Source organism: Arvicanthis niloticus, chromosome 19 (assembly GCF_011762505.2).
Source record: "Arvicanthis niloticus isolate mArvNil1 chromosome 19, mArvNil1.pat.X, whole genome shotgun sequence".
NCBI classification, from domain to species: domain Eukaryota; kingdom Metazoa; phylum Chordata; class Mammalia; order Rodentia; family Muridae; genus Arvicanthis; species Arvicanthis niloticus.
Genome location: NC_047676.1, coordinates 29,319,575 through 29,339,936, shown reverse-complemented (window position 1 = coordinate 29,339,936; position 20,362 = coordinate 29,319,575). Strand labels below are relative to the sequence as shown.

Sequence of the window (20,362 nt, the reverse complement as noted above, 5' to 3'; positions counted from 1 at the left end):
GTTTGCCTTCTGAACAAGATGCACAATTCTTAGCTCCTCCAGCACCATGCCTGCCTGGATGCTGCCATGCTCCCACCTTGATGATAATGGACTGAACCTCTGAACCTGTAAGCCAGCCCCAATTAAGTGTTGTCCTTTAGAAGAGTTGCCTTGATCATGGTGACTGTTCACAGCCATAAAACCCTAAGAGATATTCTCAATTTTTATTTTGGAAACAGGGTCTCATGTAACCCAGACACTTCAAACTCTGTCTGAAACGGTCCTTAAAATCCTGACTTTCCTGTCTCTGCCTCCCAAGTCCTGGGAATGCAGGCCACAAAGCTAGGTTCAGTTCTCTGTTATTTTATGTATATGGGTCTGATGCCTGCATGTATGCATGGGCACCACATGTATGCTTCAGAGCCTCAAAAGTCTAGAAGACTGAACTGGGTCTCCTGAGACTGGAGTCACAGGTGCTTGGGAGTCTCCATGGGAGTGCTGGGAAGCAAACCAAGGTCCTCTGGAAGAACAATAAGTACTCTTAACCATCTCTGTATCCAGGTCATCTGTTTCTGATGGATGGAAAATATGACCATTTATAGCAAATCGGAATTTTGTGAAGTGTATACTGTCTGTGCAAATGTGTGTACCTGTTCGTATGTGGATGTCAGAAGTCAATGTCAGGTGGCATCTATTCCTCCACCTGATTTCTTGACACAGGGTCTCTTACAGAACCTGGAGCTCAAGACTAGCTGGCCAGCAAGCCCCAGCATGCCCCAGGATGCATCTGTTTAGTCGCCACTTTGCCAGCATGGGATTGTCCAGCTTCTTACATGGATACGGGGAAGCTCAGCTCAAGTCCTTGCGCTGGATGGCAAGCACTATCTGCCCAGACCCTGAAATGGGTTTTGATCTGCTCATGTAAGAACACAGGGTTCCAGAGCTACTGTGGTCTATAGCCTTCCAATCAGTCACTTCGCCGGTAGGTGAAGCTGAGCTAGAGGAAAAACGAAGGCAATGGCGAGCAAACTGTTGTTGGAGTCACTCTGTTTACTTCTGGCGCAAATCTGCTTCAAAGGAATCACTTCCATCAGAAGTGACTTCAATGGAGCAGTATTCATTAGGTTGTGACCCCTGAGTGTGGCTTTTTAGTACTTAGTCAGCAAAATGAAAAGTATACATAATGTGCTTCTGATCAGAATAAAAGAATGACTGCTATCTAAAAGGAAACAACCAGTAATTGAGTTGTTATGTGTCTCTTGAACTAACACTTTTATCTGATAAACACTGTAATCACATACATACACATAATTTTTCAAGCAGAACTGGCTGAGTTTGACCATTGGGAACATCATTACTATGTAGATCTATGAGACCAAAAATACTAAATCATTCAATTTGTGTGGGAGAAACCACTTCAAGCATCTATTTTATGTCAACTTATAACAACCACCAGGGGTCTGAGGAGACAGCTCAGCTAACAAGAGCATTTGTTGTTCTTGAAAAAGATCTGAGTTAGGTTCCTAGCATCCACACAGTGGCCTCAAAACGTCTGTAACTCAGTTCCAATGTATTCGATGACTTCTTTTGACTTCTGAGGGCACTAGGCACATGTATTGTGGTGCATAAACATACAGGCAGGCAAAACACCCATACTCACAAAGTAAATAAACCTAAAAATAAATAAAAATAACTACCAGGCTACAGATGTGATCAACAAAAGAAATTAACATGGGAGAGTATAACTGCTTGTTTTCAAAGGAATCATAAAAGTTTTATTTTTTCTTAGTATATTAGATCCTTTATTTTGTTTCATTTTCTCTAATACCACATTTCTGGAAGGGTGTATAGTGCCTTGAAGTATGCATTCAGTAATATGGTCACGTTATCATAGAATTAATATCCTATATAAATGTAAGTAATATAAATATTTGTCTTAAAGATGGACATATTACATTAAATGTAATACTGGGAATAGTTATTCTGATTTAGGAACTGGAGAGATTGCTCCATGGCTAAAACGCTCCCTGCTCTTTCAGAAGACCTGTCTAGTTTCCAAGCACCTACACTGGGCAGCTTACATCTCCTGTACCTCCAGGTCCAGGGTGTCAGATGTCCTGTTCTTGTCTCTATGGGCATACACTCATGCACACATGCATGCACACACATGGCATACGTTCACACAGACACACAGATAAAAATAAATTCTTGTTTTCAGATTAAACATAGGATCCAAAGTAACTCTGCTTCAGCAGCCTGATTCCCTGAAAACATATACAATTGACAAGGATTAGCAGAGAGCCCCAGGACAGCAGTTTTTTTTTTTTTTTTTTTTTTTTTTTTTTTTTGGTTTTTCGAGACAGGGTTTCTCTGTGTAGTCCTGGCTGTCCTGTCTGTAGACCAGGCTGGCCTCGAACTCAGAAATCCGCCTGCCTCTGCCTCCCAAGTGCTGGGATTAAAGGCATGCGCCACCACCGCCCGGCTAGGACAGCAGTATTAAAAAAATAATAAAATTTTGGGAAGTCCAGAGTTTGTTTTTATAATTGGCTGGGTGTGGCAGATGACAACTATAATCACAGCTACCCCAATCCGTGGGGAGAAGGGAAAGACAAATCGTAGCTGCTTTGGGACCTTGCCTACTAAAGTGTCCTTCTGTTGAAAACAAAGTCTCTCTTCCCATTGCTCTATAGGCTACTAAATTCTGTATATACCCCATTAGAAAATCTACAACCAACCCCATTATTATAGTACTTTTCATTTTCTGTTTCTGGAAAAAAATGTTGATCCCAACGATGAAAGGAGAAAGATCATCATGGCCAAATTAATTAAAACAAGCAAGTAGTTAAAGCAAGCTATTGCATTCATATCCACTGGCTGCCTCCCCCTAAGAATAGGTCAGCTTTGGGTAGGAGGAAGACAAGGCTTTTTATAGCTCAGGGGTAGGCTGGTTTTTTGTTTTGTTTTGGTTTGGTTTTTTGTTTTGTTTTCTAACAAAATCTCACCCCTTCGATTTTTACCAATGAAGACTTGGGAGCCAGATGCTGGGGTGAAAGCCTGCTAGCTCAGAGACCCAGAGAAAGCATCCAGTTGACCTTCTACCTCAGTGGATACTCCAGAAGCATTGTCTCTCTCACTCTCCCATGCCCACTCAAAAAAATCTCCTGCCAACTGAATGTCCCTCCCTTCTACTCCTTCTGCGTCTCTCTGTCTTCCTGACTCCCTCTTACTCTCTATGGTTTCCTAATGATCCTATGTTCACTTCCTATCAACTGGTCTCTTACTCTGCCTCTTGACCTATGGCTGACTGTATTTAATCCTGTTTACAATATTCAAGCAGAAAGCTCTTGAATTAAAGGTATATGCTGAGGCTGAGCCACACCACAACTAAAAACAGGTTTTCGTTGGATCAAATATCCTGCAACAGTGGGGAGCTTACAAATGTGGGGGTTGGTGGGCAAGACAGGTAGGGTTATAGGAGTGGAACAGAAGCATAAGAAGTTAGTCCCTCCTGAGACAATGATATGTTTGCAAGGTGGGCATGACAAGGCAGTTATAAAGAGGTAGGCATAGGTGGTCATAGAACCCGTTTGTTTGTTTGTTTGTTTGTTTGTTTGTTTGTTTTTTGAGACAGGGCTTCTCTGTATAACAATTCTGGCTGTCCTGGAACTTGCTTTATAGACTGGGCTGGCACTGAACTAACAGATTCAGCCTGCATCTGCCTGCCAAGTGCTGGGATTAAAGGCATGCACCACCTCCTGGCCATATAACCTTTTGAAACAAAGTAGGGTTGCAAGATGATTATAAACAACTTTTTGAAACAAAGATATGATTGCAATTCCTGGAACAGGTGGGACAGAACCATTTTTAGTTAAGGCTGGGGGCGGGGGAGGAAATGGAGCCTAGTGTAATCGTTGAGAAACTGAGGTTGGATCATAAATAGGAATGAACCTAATTTTTTAATTATTATTATGAGATGGCTTTTAAGCCTAAAATGGAGGCAGGCTGATTCTTCAAAAGGTCTCAGTACATAGACCAGCCTGGCTTCCAATTACAGGTGTGTGCCCTTATACCTGGACTTCATGATGCATTTATTTTGTCTCTGCAAAAGTGTATTCGTTTGATATTCCTAACAGTAGGCATGATGCCTGACAGTACATATTCGATCTCCTAGAATCAGATGATCTGTTGAATGCATACATTATTTAATATCAATCCTTGTGCTCTGAGATGAGAACAGATGAATTAGGTGAGTTTTCTCCCAAGGCAACAGGGGACAAAGGCATACCGCAAGAGCAAATACTTTTTTTCTTCTTTTTGAGACAGAGTCTCAAGTTTATTACAAACTTGCAACACAGCCGAGAATGATCTTCAGCGCCTTATCCTCCTGCCTCCACTTCCTAAATCCACAGGCAGGACCTATCACACACTATCTCCCTCCCTATCCCCAGTTTTGTTTTGTTTGAGACAGGATCACATTCTGTACCATGCTATCTAGAACTCACCAAGTGAACTCTTAGTAATCCTTTTTGCCGCAGCCTCCTAAGTATGAGTACTGACACCGCCCAACGCTCACCTCCAACACACACACACAAACACACACACAGTCCCAAAGATTAGCCACAAAGCCCATGACAGAGATACGCACATTGGAAAAATCCAGTGAATTTTTAATTCACCCCATTGTTTGAAATGCTGTGAAATTTTGGCCCACAGGTAACCTTTTTCTAGAACCAGGGATCAATTTCTAACTACTGTTAGAAGTCATTAGAGAACCACGGTAATGGATGTGTGCACTTTTAAGTAGAGGCAGTCGCCGTGTTCCAAATTGGGGGTGGGGCTCAAAGGCAAAGGATCAGCACGCGCGAGGTCACCATCGCACAGCCGACCGTAAGGGCCCCGCCACCCTACTCCTGCAACCTGAGTTCCTCCTCCCTTTCCCCTTCCTACCCCGCCCCGCCCTCTCCTCCCGTCCCTTCCCCTTTTCCCCTCCCCTCGCTCCTTCCCCTCCTCCCTTACCCAGGCAATCTACAAACTCTAGTCTCCTCCCTCACTCCTTCGCCAATGTCCAACCCTCAACTGCTTCCTCTTTCCGCTCCTGAAACGGCGTCTTCCAGGGCCCAGGGGGAGGAGCCGGAAGTGCGTCTTGATCCGGCGCCCAGTTATTCGTATTGCGCGCGCGTCCCCGGGAGCGGTTCTGGACTCTCTTCGTTTTTCTCACGGTTCTCCGCGGGTTTGGAGTATTTTTGTAACGCGCTGACCGCGATTGCCGACATGCCATCTGTGCTGGGCTCGATGATGGTGGCCTCTACGTCGGCCGCCTCCCTGCAGGAAGCTTTGGAAAATGCGGGGAGGCTTATCGACCGACAGTTGCAAGAAGACCGCATGTACCCGGACCTTTCTGAACTGCTCATGGTGTCGGCCCCAAGTGAGTGATCGGTCCATTGGACGCTCTGTTTCTCCGCCAAAGGATTCTAGTCTGATTCCCCTGTCTTAGTCCTTCTCTGCACATTGGTGCCCGCGTGGACATTCAGAGATTAGGTCTCGGTTTCTTGAAAATCTGACGAACCGCGACCACCTTTTAGGTTTTTAAAAAGACTTATTTATTTATTTGTTTAGTGTATACAATGTCACTCAGCTCTCATTACAGATGGTTGTGAGCCACCTTGTGGTTGCTGGGAATTGAACTCAGGACCTTTGGAAGAGCAGTCAGCGCTCTTAACCACTGAGCCATCTCTCCAGCCCCACCTTTTAGTTTTTATTGGTTATTTTTTCTCGTCTACCCTTTGTTCACTGTAAGATACTTGGAGAGGTAGGAGCAAGCTCACTGAGTCCAAATGAGAAGAATCTTCTGATCCAAATTCCATTTTTGTACATGTCTTGCGTCAGTTATGAGCCACGCAGAAACGAGTTAATTTGGAAATCTGGCGCGTTCTCTCAGAGTCATGTCACATGTGTAGCGTTAGTAAATTTGTAAGCAAAGAAATATAGGAGTCAGAACGTTGACTGACAGGGAGAGTAGAATCTTGAGGAGATGACTTGGAAGTTTTTGCCTTAACTTTTAAAACTTGTAACCAGCTAAAGGTTTGTGGAGTTGCATTATTTACTACAAAATGTTGCTTGTGAGATGAAAGTTGGAGGGAAATATACGATGCAGATGAGACTTGGTAAGCAAAAAATGGGGGGTAACGGGCCGGGCAGTGGTGTCGCACGCCTTTAATCCCAGCACTTGGGAGGCAGAGGCAGGTGGATTTCTGAGTTCTAGGACAGCCAGGGCTACACAGAGAAACCCTGTCTCAAAAAATCAAAAAAAAAAAAAAAAAAAAAAAAAAAAATGAGGGGTAACTTAAGCAGAATAATCAATGGAAAGTAGCCCAAAGTATATGAGTAATGACTTATAAATAAATCTATTAAGAGATTTTTAACCAGAAATACTAGAAGCAGCCAGGTAGTGGTGGTTCATTCCTTTAATCTCAGCACTCAGGAGGCAGAGGCAGGCGGATCTCTGTAAGTTCCAGGCTAGGCTGGTCTACAGAGAGAGCACCACAACAGCCAAACCTACACAGAAAAACTCTGTCGTGAAAAACAGAAAAGAAAAATCCCAAAAGCAAAGATATTGTTTGTACGTGACAACTAGTAGCAAATGAGCTTACCTTATAAAATTGTTTGACCTATTAGCCACTATTTTCTTCATTTGTCCCTCCATGCGATGCTCTCTGATACTCTTAAGTGTGTAATGTCTTTAATATACTTTACTCCTCACACTAATTCCTTTCCCAACTAACTTTTTTCCCCCTCTGCCTAACAGACTGCTCGCAGACAGGTTTTCTCTATGTAGCCCTGGCTGTCCTGAGACTCTGAGATCTGCCTGCCTCTGCCCCTGAAGTGCTGGCACCGACATCACAGCCTGGCTCCATCCAGTTCTTAGTGAAAGACTCCAGTTATAAGTCAAGCATGTTAGTACATGCCTTTAATTTCAGTACTTGGAAGGCAGAGGCAGGAGGATCTCTTTGAGTTTGAGGTCAGTCTGTACTACATAGTAAGTTCTAGCCTGACCAGAACAATAGTGAGACCCTGCTCCAAAAAAAAAAGAAAAGAAAAGAAAGTCTTTAGTTTCTTTGAAATTTTTCTTTTCTTTTTTTTTTTTCCCCCATGAGACTTGGGCGTAGACAACGGGACGGAGTGGGCAGATAGAGAGAGACTGCAGAGGGCCCTGCACCACCTCCGGTTTGCTTGAAATTTTTCTTGACCATTCACATTCTCATCCGTCAAAGAGTTATTCCTCCCTTTTGTATTTCTGCTTCATTTCCTATAGGCATTGTTCTATTGGAATTGTATTTTAGGATTAAGATTTATATTTAGAAAGGACCCAGGTGGAGAAGTGAACAGTGTTACATGAGTGAACCATGTTGGGGCAGGCATGCCATGGTAATCAGCCATGGTAATCAGTAATTTCTTTAAAGATTTATTATTTATTTATGTATTTATTTAATGTAGATGAGCATACTGTAGCTCACAGTTCTGGTGTGTCACACTGTAGACACACCAGAAGAGCACATTGGATCCCATTACAGATGGTTGTAAGCCATCATCTGGTTGTTGGGAATTGAACTCAGGACCTCTGGAAGAGCAGTCAGTGCTCTTAACCACTGAGCCATGTCTCCAGCACAGTAATCAATATTTAATGTCAGTTCCTCTAAGATTCATGTATTCTGAACTAGGCCCTGATAAGATGCCTGGGATAATTAGTTTGTTGGTCAGGTCTAGTGTTCAGTGTCCTGAAGGACAGGTCAAGTAGACCAGCCCACTCCTGCCCCTAGGATCTGAGTCATAAAGCAGGAGACAGGAAGCACAGGAAGAATTCTTTATTGAGAGCAGTGTGGATCCCCACCAACCTCCAGTGATGTGTTGTGTTTATCAGTATTTGTATGTGATGTATTGCTCTGGGGGAGAAATCTAAAGAGGAAAAATGGATTGTTTGGTGTGAACCTTGTTTTGTTGTTTTTAGGAAAGGATCTAATGTAACTGGGTCTGGTTTCTAATTGTAGTTAGGGATAACCTTGAATTTCAAATCCTCCCAAGAGCTATGAATTCAGGTGTGCACCACTCTGTTCTGTCTTATGCTCAGCTAGGAGTCACACCCAGGGATTCATGTCTGCTAGACAAAAACTGCTGAGCTATATCCCCACTCTTGATAACTTTCTCTCGTTTTTGAAAGCAGTAATTGTCTCATCCTGTAATAGTGAGATTTCTTAGGTCCAGTTTGTGATGGGTCAGAACTCAGAGACATCATAGGCACTGGGGTGGCTTGACTTGCTTGTCTATTCCTAGTTGATGAGTGGTACTTTATTGTTGTATATAAATGTTTTATCTTTTTTTGTAGACAGTCCTACTGTTTCTGGAATGTCCGATATGGATTACCCTCTGCAAGGACCAGGTTTACTGTCAGTACCCAGCCTTCCAGAGATCAGCACTATCCGAAGAGTTCCCCTCCCGCCTGAGCTGGTTGAACAGTTTGGACGTATCCTATTGCTTTGTATTTAGCTATTTGATAAATATTAAATTAGTCATTTTCTTTTTTCTTTTCTTTTTCTTTCTTTTTTTTTTTTTTTTTTTTTTTTTTTTTTTTTTTTGTTTTTCGAGACAGGGTTTCTCTGTATAGCCCTGGCTGTCCTGGAACTCACTCTGTAGACCAGGTTGGCCTCGAACTCAGAAATCCACCTGCCTCTGCCTCCCAAGTGCTGGGATTAAAGGCGTGCGCCACCACTGCCCTGCTAAATTAGTCATTTTCATTATTATAATTCTTGTTCTGTTCACATAATGTTTGTAAGTTATTTAAGAGTTTTCTATTTTAAGATTTATTTATTTTATTTACATACATACATATGAGTAAACTATAGCTGTCTTCAGACACATCAGAAGAGGGCATCAGATCCCATTATAGATGGTTGTGAACCACCATGTGGTTGCTGAGAATTGAACTCAGGTCCTCTGGAAGAGCAGCCAGTGCTCTTAACTGCTGAGCCATCTCACCAGACCAAGAGTTTTCTTATTAGCGCCACAGGTCAAGCTCAGTTGTCTAGCATGCCTGAGGTCCAGATGTTCAATCTTTAAATTTTTAGCCTTGAATGCTGGTATGTACCTGTAATGCCCATACTCCAGAGGACTTGGCACTCTTGTGGCCTACCTAGGCTATATAGTGAGTCCTTTCTTGAAAAGAAAAGTGCCAGGTGGAAGCAGAGAGGGGCCACCCAGAACCCAGAGGCTAAACACTGCAAGGGAATATAAATAAAAGTTAAAAATATGTTTCTGGGTTCCCTGAGGGACAAGCCTGACTGCATAGGAGTTGATGTCAAAAGTATCCCCCTCTCCAGGAAGAAGACATCGGGATGGGTATGGCCCTCGTGCCTCACTGGACAACGACAGGAGGACCGGAGCCATTACAAGGTCCCCTTTAATTACTGGAGGTCAGGCCTCTATCCCAACCTTGGCAAGATTAGAATCGCCACGGCTCTTCTATACTTGGAGAAGGGAAGAGATGTCAGGGGCAGCCCTGCTTATACACTGAAGGCCTAAAATCAGCCATAAGCCTAAAAACAGCAATAGGCCTGACATTCATGCCTGCTAACACAAAGTCTTGGGTCTCTGTGCAAAAACACTGAAACAGATGGCTATAAGCTATTGTAAACAGGCAGCTTTTGTGGAAATTTACCATCCTGAGTAGTTGTAGACCTTGTAAATAGGCAGCCATGGCAGATAGTACCAACTTAGATAAGGACAAGTGAATCTTAGGCAAAGTCATAGTGACCTGACCCCTGAACCTTCACCCAGCTGGTACCCTGTTCTGAAAGATATCTGTACTCCCCCTGAACACCTATGCTCCTGTGTCATCCTCTTCCCCATAGCCTGCATTTTTTGTTTATAACCCCTGTGTTTAAAAGTAAAAATTATGATTTGATTAAAATTATGATTTGGTGGCGCACGCCTTTAATCCCAGCACTTGGGAGGCAGAGGCAGGCGGATTTCTGAGTTCGAGGCCAGCCTGGTCTACAGAGTGAGTTCCAGGACAGCCAGGGCTACACAGAGGAACTCTGTCTCAAAAAAACAAACAAACAAAAAAAGAAAATAAGAGTGCCTGGGTAGTTTGTTTTCTTTCTGTTAGATAACACAGGGGCATGGTGGTGCGCACCTTTAATCCTAGCACTTCGGAGGCAGAGGCAGGTGGATCTTTATGAGGTCAAGCCCAGCCTGGTCTATATTAGTGAGTCCAGGACAGACAGACAGAGCTACATAGTGACACTGTGTCTCAAAAAAAAAAAAAAAAAAAAGGAAAAAGGAAAAAAAGAGAAAGGAATGAATAGATGATGGAATAGTTGGTGTGGGTAAATATGGTGGTACATGTGTGTCACCTCAAGTCATGAGGATGAGGCAAGAGGACTGCAGCTTCCAGGCCAGCCTGCGCTGACAATGAGACTGCCTCAAGAAAAAAGAAAGCCTGTTGGAAACTGGAGAAGATTGAGCAGTTAAGAGCATGAGCTGCTCTTGTAGAGGACTCAGATTATAGTCCCAGAACCTACTTGGTGGCTCACAACTGTCTGTAACTCCAGTTCCAGGGGCTCCAGTGCCCTTTTCTGACATCCACGGGCACCAGGCACGCAGATAGGCTTGAGGACAAAACACATAGTGTGTGTGTATATATATGTGTGTTTGTGGACAGAAGCTCTATATCACTGAGTGGTAAATCTAAAGCATCATTTTAAATCATAAGTTTTAAGTCAGAAGCTATTGAAAAAATTGAGGGAAAAAAAAAGTAATTAAACTTTTTGCACCTTACATCCGTGCTTCCTCAGATATGCAGTGTAACTGCATGATGGGTGTTTTTCCCCCTATCAGCAGAGCTTGGCTGACGATTGACAGTGACATATTCATGTGGAACTATGAAGATGGGTATGTATGGAAGGCTGGTTTGGCATTCTCCTAACCTCTAGTGCTTGTTGCATCTCGTGTTCTACTCACTAGAAGTCAGTGTTTGCCAGTACACACCAGTCATCTGGGGGCATTGAAGTGTGGGTTTGGGGGCTAGGGAGATGGCTCAGTGGCTAAGTGCTTGCTATATAAATGAGAGCCTGTGTTACTGGGCAGCTGGCTTAGCTGAAACAGCGAACTCCAGGTTCAGTGAGAAAAATTGTCTCCAAAGTAAAGTAGAGAGTGAAAAAAGACACCCAACATTGACTAACATGCATACAGACTAGCTCACCTATGCATTCTCATTCACACATGTGGATTCTGTTGGTAGCAATTTCTCAAACAATGTTCTTGGTCTCAGTACTGCTGGAGCCTTCTCATGGCCAGCACTCCACGGAGGGAGCTACATTCCCCAATACTAAATACTGCTCTTGGTTTTTTGTTTGTTACTGTTGGTTGGTTTGCATGTTTGCAGTCCTTGGGATTAAACCTAGTGTCTCATGCATGCTAGGTAAGTATTCTTTAATTGAGTAATATTCCCAGCTTCTGCAGTACTTCTCTTGAGAAGCAAGCATTAATTCCAAGTTTGTAGTCTGTGGAAAGATTATACACTGGTATTTTTGAGACTTTATTTGGCATTTTAATTTTTTTAATTATATTTAATTCTTTTGTGTACGTGAGGGGGAGGTGGGTTTAGGTGTGTGGGGATGTACCACAGTATGCATACATGTGAAGGTCTGAAATTCTCCCTTTCTACCATGTGGGTCCTGGTCATGGTCCCTTATTTGACATTTTAAAGCCTTTTTTTGCATTTCTATGGATTATGAATCTGATAATTAATGAAATGGATATTTGGTTATTTCTTGGTTTTTGACTTTGTGTGTAAATTAAATATTTAGAAAATATAAAAGCCACAGACAGTGTTCCTTAAATAGAGTAGTATGTTGATCTGGCTGCTCACTTGGCTTAGAGGTCATTTTTGTTTTACTTTGCACTTTATATTTCAGTTATTCAGTTCCCTATTTTGAGTCACCCATAGTATCCTTATTGAGATAGGAAATGTCATAAGAAGGGCCCATGTAGCTAAGCTGTTACTCTTGCATTGAATAACTGATGCTTTTTTTAGAATCATGCATGTGCACAGGAATGCACATTCAAAATACTTAATTACCTCACAGTTGATACCGTATGACCACTTACATTCTGTAGAAAAGATACTTCCAGTTAAAACTGTTTAGATGTTTCTGTGGCTGTTTTAGTTATAATAGCAATGGTCTGTGATTGGATTGCTCTAAAAGGTCTTCACATGTGTGGCGTTTTTACTTTTCAAATCTAACATAAATTGATTTCACAAATACTTCACTTGAGACGTGGCTATGTCTTGCCTCCCCTTTGGCTAGGGTACAATGGGTAAGCCTTTATTATAGCAACAGTTGGCTTTTGGATTTGTTGCTGTTGTAATCTCACTAGCTTGGGTTTCTTTAGAATTTCCCTGTGTTGGGATGGAGAATTAACAGTAAGCTTTCCGAGCTCCTTCCCAGAGTCTAGCCCCTGTGTTAGCAGGAGATTAGTGTTGACTTGATGGTCATTGCTGGCAGCCCTGTTGACAGTTGTTCAGAAGGCAGTATACCTTTTCCTGTTTCTCTAGCTTAGCCTTACACTGTATATGCCTGGGTACTAATTTTTCCCTAGTTTTGTTTGCTGTTGTAGGTTTTTAGTCTGTGTCTACATTTTTTTCAACTAATAAGGAGCATTGTAACTATGATTTAATATATTTATATATGTTAACATGTTTTCTTTACTTCTGGGCAGAGGCGACCTTGCCTATTTTGATGGACTCAGTGAGACAATTCTTGCTGTGGGGCTTGTGAAACCAAAAGCTGGTAAGAAGTAAAACTATCATGATGAAATTATGACTGTACAGTCAGTCTCACCATGTTTTAGAGCTGAATCAGAAAAATTCTTATTTTTCTAATGGCTGGCAGCAACCATTCTACTTTTATCTATATGAATAAGTTTTTCCCAGTAGTATTTGTCATTTTGTGTCCAACTCACTTCATTTAATATGAATCTTCACAGATACTATATGTATCTGTGATCTGAATTTCCTTTTTCAATTGGGTGTGGTGGCACATGCCTTCAATCTCAGCACTGAGTGGAGGTAGATTGCTTTTATCTTTTAGGCTTTTATGAAGTGTTCCTGTTACTAAAGGTATACAAATACAAATGTTTATAGTTCAATAAAACAAAATAAGTTAAGATACTTTTTAAAATGACAGTAACTGTTGAGCCAGTTATTTCCTGAGTTAGTTTTTCTTACTGTTTATGTACTTTAATACTTTAAACATAGTACTATTTAAACATCAGAATTTGCTGACCTGGATTCAGACTTTTACTGGTTAATTAGGAGGTCACTTTAATGGTAAAACCATATTTTATTCATGCCTAAATGCTAGGTGTTTTTCAGAAGAGAATTAGCTTTTGTCTGCTTTGCCATAGGCATCTTTCAACCTCATGTGAGACACTTGTTGGTTTTGGCAACCCCTGTGGATATAGTAATTCTTGGACTCAGCTATGCTAATGTACAAACAGGTATGGTAACCCACTCATATACTAGGTTTTAAAAATAACATTGTATTGAAAATTAGTATTACAATGCTTACAATACCAGATGCTCACACTAGTTTGAGTTTTTTTCTTGGATATTTTACTGTGTGATATATATATGTGTACTATAGGTACAGTTTAAGATTACCAAATTATGCCAGGCAGTGGTGGCACACGCCTTTAATCCCAGCACTTGGGAGGCAGAGGCAGGCGGATTTCTGAGTTCGAGGTCAGCCTGGTCTACAGAGTGAGTGCCAGGACGGCCAGGGCTACACAGAGAAACCCTGTCTCAAAAAACAAAAAACAAAACAAAACAAAAAAAAAGATTACCAAATTATCTTCAGTGAAGCTATGCGTGCATGAGTTGCTAGGAATTGAGTTCAGAGCCTTACATTTAGAATGCAAGCAATTTAAATATTCATTTGTATTTTATGTGTGTGAATGTTTTCTCTTTGTGTGTGTATCCATATGCATATGCATTATATATATGGAAGAGGAGGACAGATGACGTTAGCTCCCTTAGAATTTAGAGGTGTTTGCGAGCAGCCATGTGGGTGCTGAGAACTGAACCGAGGCCTTCTACAGTAGCATCAGGTGCTCTTTGACCACTGAGTCTGAGTCATCTCAGCCCCTCAAGCTTTTATGATAACTTTATGTATATAACTGATGTAATTTGGAATATTTTAGTAAGCATTTAGTAAAATTATCAGTTTTCAAGATAATGTTAAAATTATTTAATCTTTCCAAAAGCTAAGAAACTGGTTTTTCTTGTTGCAAACATACAGGTTCTGGCGTTCTTAATGACAGTATGTGTGGTGGCATGCAGCTGCTTCCAGATCCTTTATATTCTCTTCCCACGGACAACACTTACCTTTTAACAATCACTTCCACGGATAATGGCAGAATTTTTTTGGCTGGCAAGGACGGCTGTTTGTATGAAGTAGCATACCAAGTAAGCCTTAACGTTTACAAACTTGTTTTTGTCTTTTGCTCAGTAGCAAAGGAAAAGAAAACCTTTTCTTTTAATTTTCTAATTGCATAGCATATATTATTAGGGAGAATATTCGAGCATAAATTTAAAGTATAGTCTTCCTTCACTGCTCCACACTTACAGACCCAGTCCTTCCTAAATAAAAGCTGTTTTTCTTGGCGGGACAGTTGTCAGTGTTCTGGAACTCAGCTCAGACCGTTACAACTGTTAGATACACAGTGTGTCTCTGAGCTGCATCACCAGTGCTGTCACATGTTAACCTGACTGGTGTATGTTGTTAAAGGATTTCTTCATGATATATGTGTATACACATATAAATACCTGTGTACATGTGTTTGGATGTACATGCAAGCTGTACACTTTTGTAAATGTATGTTTTTACTTTGGCTACTGTTACTTATTTTTATAATTGGCTTTTCATTGAATTATGTGTCTTGAAAGTCATTTGTTGTATTTAGTAGTTCTAATAACAAAATAAAACTCCGTAGGTAGTTTTGCAAAGGATGTTTCAGTGTGGTCACAATCACTGGTGAAGCATGGAGACTTGCAGGCTTTAGTAAGCCTGCATACTCTTGTTATGCTATGTGGCATTACAAGTGTCGTGCTGTCTTTCCTTCAAGGCAGAAGCAGGCTGGTTCAGTCAAAGATGTAGGAAGATAAACCACTCCAAAAGCTCGCTCTCCTTCCTCGTGCCTTCCTTGCTGCAGTTCACATTCTCAGAAGATGGTAAGTAGGAAACACATTTGACTAGTAGAACAAAACTTTCATGCTTCAAGACTTAACGTTTTCTTCAAAACTTTTCAGTTTTAGATAAAATGCTTGTCATATTAAATTGCATTTGTTATATGTCTATGAAGTCACTTAAAGACCAGAGACATTATAAAATGGAAAAAACATGGATTTTATTCTCAAGTTAATTATTTCCTAAAAACTTGTCGTTCCTGGATCATATGTCCAAAATAGCTTCCCTACTTAAACCAAAAGGGGTGTATGTGTGTGTCTGTTTGTCGATCTGCATACATGAAAAAGTAAAAGACTAATTTGCATATGTCATAAAGGATCAAGGGCAAATTCCCTGTTAAGCTTTATATCCCTGAGTTTTAGTGAACATAGAAACATAAATTTGTAGGGATTAAGGCGTAACTCACCACGGCCTGGCTAAAATGTGCTCCTTACCACTGAGTTGTCCTACCTAGATGTCATGCTTTATTGAAAAATTAGGAGTGTAATAATCTTTATGTTTCTAGCATATAGTAAATAATTTGTTAAGTATTACTGAGTGAAGGAATAATCTAAACTGGGCATAGTGGCACATACCTCTAATTTCAGTTCTTGACAGGCAGAGACATGATAATTTTTGTACATTCAAGACTAGCCTAGGCTGCATAAAGAGTTAAAAATTCACTTAGAAGACAGAATAAGTCGTTTTTGTTTTAAGACAGAGTTTTGTTCTATAGCCCCGTCTGGCTTCGTAACTCTTAATAAACATATTTCTCAGACTCTAAGCAGTCCTTGTGCCATAGCCTGTTGCAAGCTCAGGTGGCTGGAGAGCAGCAATCAGTGTCTTGCCTCATAGTGTAAGTTGTTTCTGATACCCTTGACCCTGTCAGTATTTGACATCTCTGTCTAACCTAAATGTTCCTGGGTCAGCCCTTACTCATATATTGTAGCCTGTAACGAGCAAGCAAGAGAGCTGAAAGCCCCGAATACAAGTCCTAATGCAGCAGCTTTAATTTGTTGTGAATGGATCCTGTGTCTAATTGATAATCCTTAGGGCTGGATTTTCTTCTCTTGTTTTACTTTTAGATCCTATTGTTCAAATTGAAATTGATAATTCCAGAAATATTTTGTATACACGATCAGAGAAAGGAGTGATACAGGTAAATATGCATATTTGCTATCATTTAAGATTAGAAAGGCATTCCTGTTTTATTTTCTATTTTTTTAATGGTTATTTTATTTATTTACATATCAAATGTTGTCTCCCTTCCCAGTTTCCCCTCTGAAAACCCACTATCTCATTCCCCCTCCCCCTGTCTCACCTCCCCATCCACTCTCATTATTTTCTAATTTTTAAAAAATTATTATTTGTCTGTGTGTGTACAAATGTGTGTATGCACACCTATGTGACACAGCCCACATTCGGAGGGAGAGGATAACTTAGAGTCAGTTCTCTCTTTCTACTGTGAGATCCAGAGATAGAATTCAAGGTGTGAGGCTGGTAGTGGCCAGTACCATAGCTAGTGGAGTGCCTTACCTGCTCACATCCCTGTGTTACAAGGAAGACGTAAGTATTAAAACTTCCTGTGAACATTGTTGTTGTTTGAGACAAGTTTTCATGTAACTCAGACTGGCCTTAAGTTGGTTCTGTAGCCAAGGGTGACCTTAAACTCCTCTCCTGCCTCCACCTCCCAGTCATCTGGATTGCTCCTGTGTATCACCATGCTTGGCTTCATTTGTGTGCTTTTTCAACATTTCTTAAGCTATTTTTTATTATTTGCTTGTCTTAGTGAGATTTCAAACATTTTAATGTCTACTAAGTACCAACTTAACTCTTCTTTAAGAGGACAAGCTAAATTTAATATTTTGTATATACTATATAATTGTGTCTAAAGAATACTTTATTCTCAGGTTTAAATTTAATATTATGTATATACTATATAATTGTGTCTAAAGAAGAATACTTTATTCTCAGGTTTATGATTTAGGCCATGATGGACAGGGGATGAGTAGAGTTGCTTCAGTTTCACAGAATGCCATTGTCTCTGCTGCTGGAAACATTGCTAGGTATGTGTACTTTACTGTCAATGTTTCATTTGCAAACATTTATACTGTTTATGATTATTAATATATGTTCATTTTATAACATGTAATGTGTATATATTATATACTAAGAAGAGATTATTCCTTCAGACATCTCTAAAAGATTATGCGTGGTTAAGGAGCGTCACCATAAGCTGTGTTTGAAACCTTGTTGCTACAGACTGTTCTCATGTTGGTTGGAAACGTAAGATTTCTTACTGAGTGAAGTACTTGTTGTATTTTACCCTCTTGGACTTCTTTTCAAAGGCTCTGAATATCAAGTCCAAGGTCTCCCTCAGACTAGGCACTCGTTCTACCACTTGCTAGACCTCTAGCCTTTTTCCTTGAGACATTGATCTCAGGCTCTTTGCAGGAAATATTGTAAACATTATAACATGGTCCCCTACTCTCCCCTTCCAACAGGCCTACGTGATACAAGTGAGAATTTCCTAGGTGTAATATCCTCATATAATTCATGATAAAACTGAAACTAAAGGATATAATGGACTCCTTTGGATTCTTACAGGGCTAGAACCCAATGTGAAGTCTAAGGAATTTGGTATTGGAGGCTGAACTGATTGTTGCAAACTTCCTGAATTCCTTAGTGATCTGCAGACACTCTCCTCACTGTATAACTGAGGTTTCACATTTGCTAATGGTCTTTTTAGTGCTTTGTAAAGAGGGCTGGCTAGTCTTTTTTCCCCTTCCCTTCTCCCTCTCACTCCAGCCCAAAGGTTTTATTTATTTATTATATGTAGGCACACTGTAGCTGTCTTCAGACACCCATAAGAGAGCATCAGATCTCATAACGGATGGTTGTGAGCCATCATGTGATTGCTGGGTTTGAACTCATGACCTCCAGAAGAGCAGTTAGTGCTCTTAACCATTGAGCCATCTCACCAGTCGGAGGGCTTGTCTTAAAACTGTACATATACTGTAGTTTTGCTACTTCCTTCTGCTGCTATGTTGCTTTCTAAGGAATTAGTCTTATTTATTGAGACAGGGCCTATCTATTTGGCCATCCTGGAACTTACTACATAAATCAGGCTGGCCTCAAAACTCACAGAGATCCACCTGCCTCTCTAGGTCATGAGTCACCACACCTGCCTCAGAGTTGACTTTTTATAAATTAGGAATAAACTTTAGTGTTTTGTTTCTTAAAGGACTATTGATCGTTCCGTTTTTAAGCCAATTGTTCAGATAGCTGTGATCGAGAACTCTGAATCACTGGACTGTCAGTTGCTGGCTGTCACTCACGCAGGTATGCTTGTTTCTGTAGCTGCTGTTCTATGGGTTTTCATGATACTTGGATTGGAAAATTATGATTAGAACGGTTTCACTTCTTCATTAGTTATTAAGATAGGTTGAAAATTCTTTTTTAGTGGAGGATACTGTTTTCTCTCTTAATATTGTGAGGCATAGCCAGACCTGTAAAGTGAAGTGGCTTGTGTCTACTGACAGAACCTTAACTGAGACACAGGTCCCTTGGCTCGTCACAAGTTCCTGCTACAGAAATATACTGAGTCACTGCTCAATTCTAGACATTTTCTAGAAATTTGTTTAAGTGCCTAGTCTACCATTTTAGGCCAGTGAGAACATTGATTGTGCTTTTGCAGAAGTCTGTTTGTGTGTGGGATTTCTCCAGCACAGGTGTATTACTTCACATCCTTACTAATGCATGTTTACCGTCTCATCAGGTGTGAGGCTGTATTTCAGTACTTGTCCATTTAGACAGCCATTAGCTCGGCCCAACACACTGACACTGGTTCACGTCCGATTACCTCCTGGATTCTCAGCATCTTCAACAGTCGAAAAGCCCTCGAAAGTACATAAAGCACTTTATAGTAAAGGTAAGTTCTGAAATCCTGTAAGATTTAAGTTTTTTTTTTTTTTTTTTAATGTCTCTGAGTGTTTTTCTTGTGTATATCCTTGCACTGTGAACATGTCTGGTGCCACTGGTGGTCAGAAGAATGCACTAGATCAGGAACTACTGTTTACAGGTAACTTTGAGCTGCCACATGGGAGCTGGGAATTGAACCCAGGCTATCTGCAAGAGCAACAAGTGCTCTGAACTGCTGATTTTGAGACAAAGCCACACTGTATAGCCCTGGCTAGCCTGGACCTCTCTGTAGGCCAGGCTGTGCTTGAACTTTTAGAAACCTACCTGTCTCTACCTCCTAAGTGCTATGATTAAAGGTGTGTACCATCACACCAGGTGATTGTTCAATACCTAAACTTTTTCTTTGCAGGAAGAATTTTTTCAAATAACTAATACTGTGTATCATCACAATGCTCTTTAAATTATAACTTTATAGACATTACTCATAATTGAAATTTAGCCTTCTAAAGTTTAAAAATCGGTGTATGTTAGTTTAGTCAGTCTTATACAGTGATCACCACTGTCCAACTTGATAATATTTTCCTTACCCTGAAAAGGGCCATGTCCACTGACAATTGTTTTAGCCCTGGAAAACTTTGATATCCTTTTCTTAGTAATTTGTCCATTTTGGACATCTTATATAAATAGAAAAGTACATGATTGGTATTGAGTTGCACTAAGCACGGTGCTTTAAAGATTAATGATGGTATAATGGGTATTAGCACTGTGTCTCCAGTTTAAAAAACTTAGCATGTGTGTAGAGGTGGAGATAGTTGTTTGTGTGAATGAGAGGCAAAGGGTTAGGCTCTCTTGTTCAGCCCAGTGGGTTCCAGGAATCAAGTCAGGTTGTGAGGCTTGACAGCTGGTGCCTTTACCTGCTGAGCACTCACCCACCGTGCTGGGACTACAGAGAAGAGCTGCCATGCCCTGTGCTTCCTCTCTATTGTTAAATAATGCTTATTTCTGGAAACTATGTTGTCATCGTTCTACTTTGTATTGTGAATTATCCTGTTCCTGTAAATGTTTGTGTTCAAGCTTTTATAAGAACATCTGTTTTCTTTGGGATTAATTGTTGAATCATGTGGTCACTTTGGTTTACCTGTGATTGACTCTCAGACTGTCTTTCAAAGTAACTAGGACAG

General features: G+C 40.8%; 1 protein-coding gene across 1 annotated transcript in view; it reads left to right on the top strand.

The window, feature by feature from the left end:
* The first annotated feature begins 4,841 nt into the window (after nt 1-4,841).
* Nup155 (nucleoporin 155) overlaps nt 4,842-20,362 on the top strand; it is a 49,771-nt gene continuing 34,250 nt past the window's right edge. Inside the window, exons 1-11 of the mRNA XM_034523421.2 lie at nt 4,842-5,404; nt 8,360-8,497; nt 10,827-10,923; nt 12,754-12,824; nt 13,441-13,533; nt 14,334-14,500; nt 15,160-15,265; nt 16,346-16,419; nt 17,235-17,326; nt 18,505-18,602; nt 19,039-19,191. Coding sequence (XP_034379312.1) covers nt 5,041-5,404; nt 8,360-8,497; nt 10,827-10,923; nt 12,754-12,824; nt 13,441-13,533; nt 14,334-14,500; nt 15,160-15,265; nt 16,346-16,419; nt 17,235-17,326; nt 18,505-18,602; nt 19,039-19,191 — 1,453 coding nt within the window. The 5' untranslated portion in view covers nt 4,842-5,040. The remainder of the gene's footprint in view (nt 5,405-8,359; nt 8,498-10,826; nt 10,924-12,753; nt 12,825-13,440; nt 13,534-14,333; nt 14,501-15,159; nt 15,266-16,345; nt 16,420-17,234; nt 17,327-18,504; nt 18,603-19,038; nt 19,192-20,362) is intronic.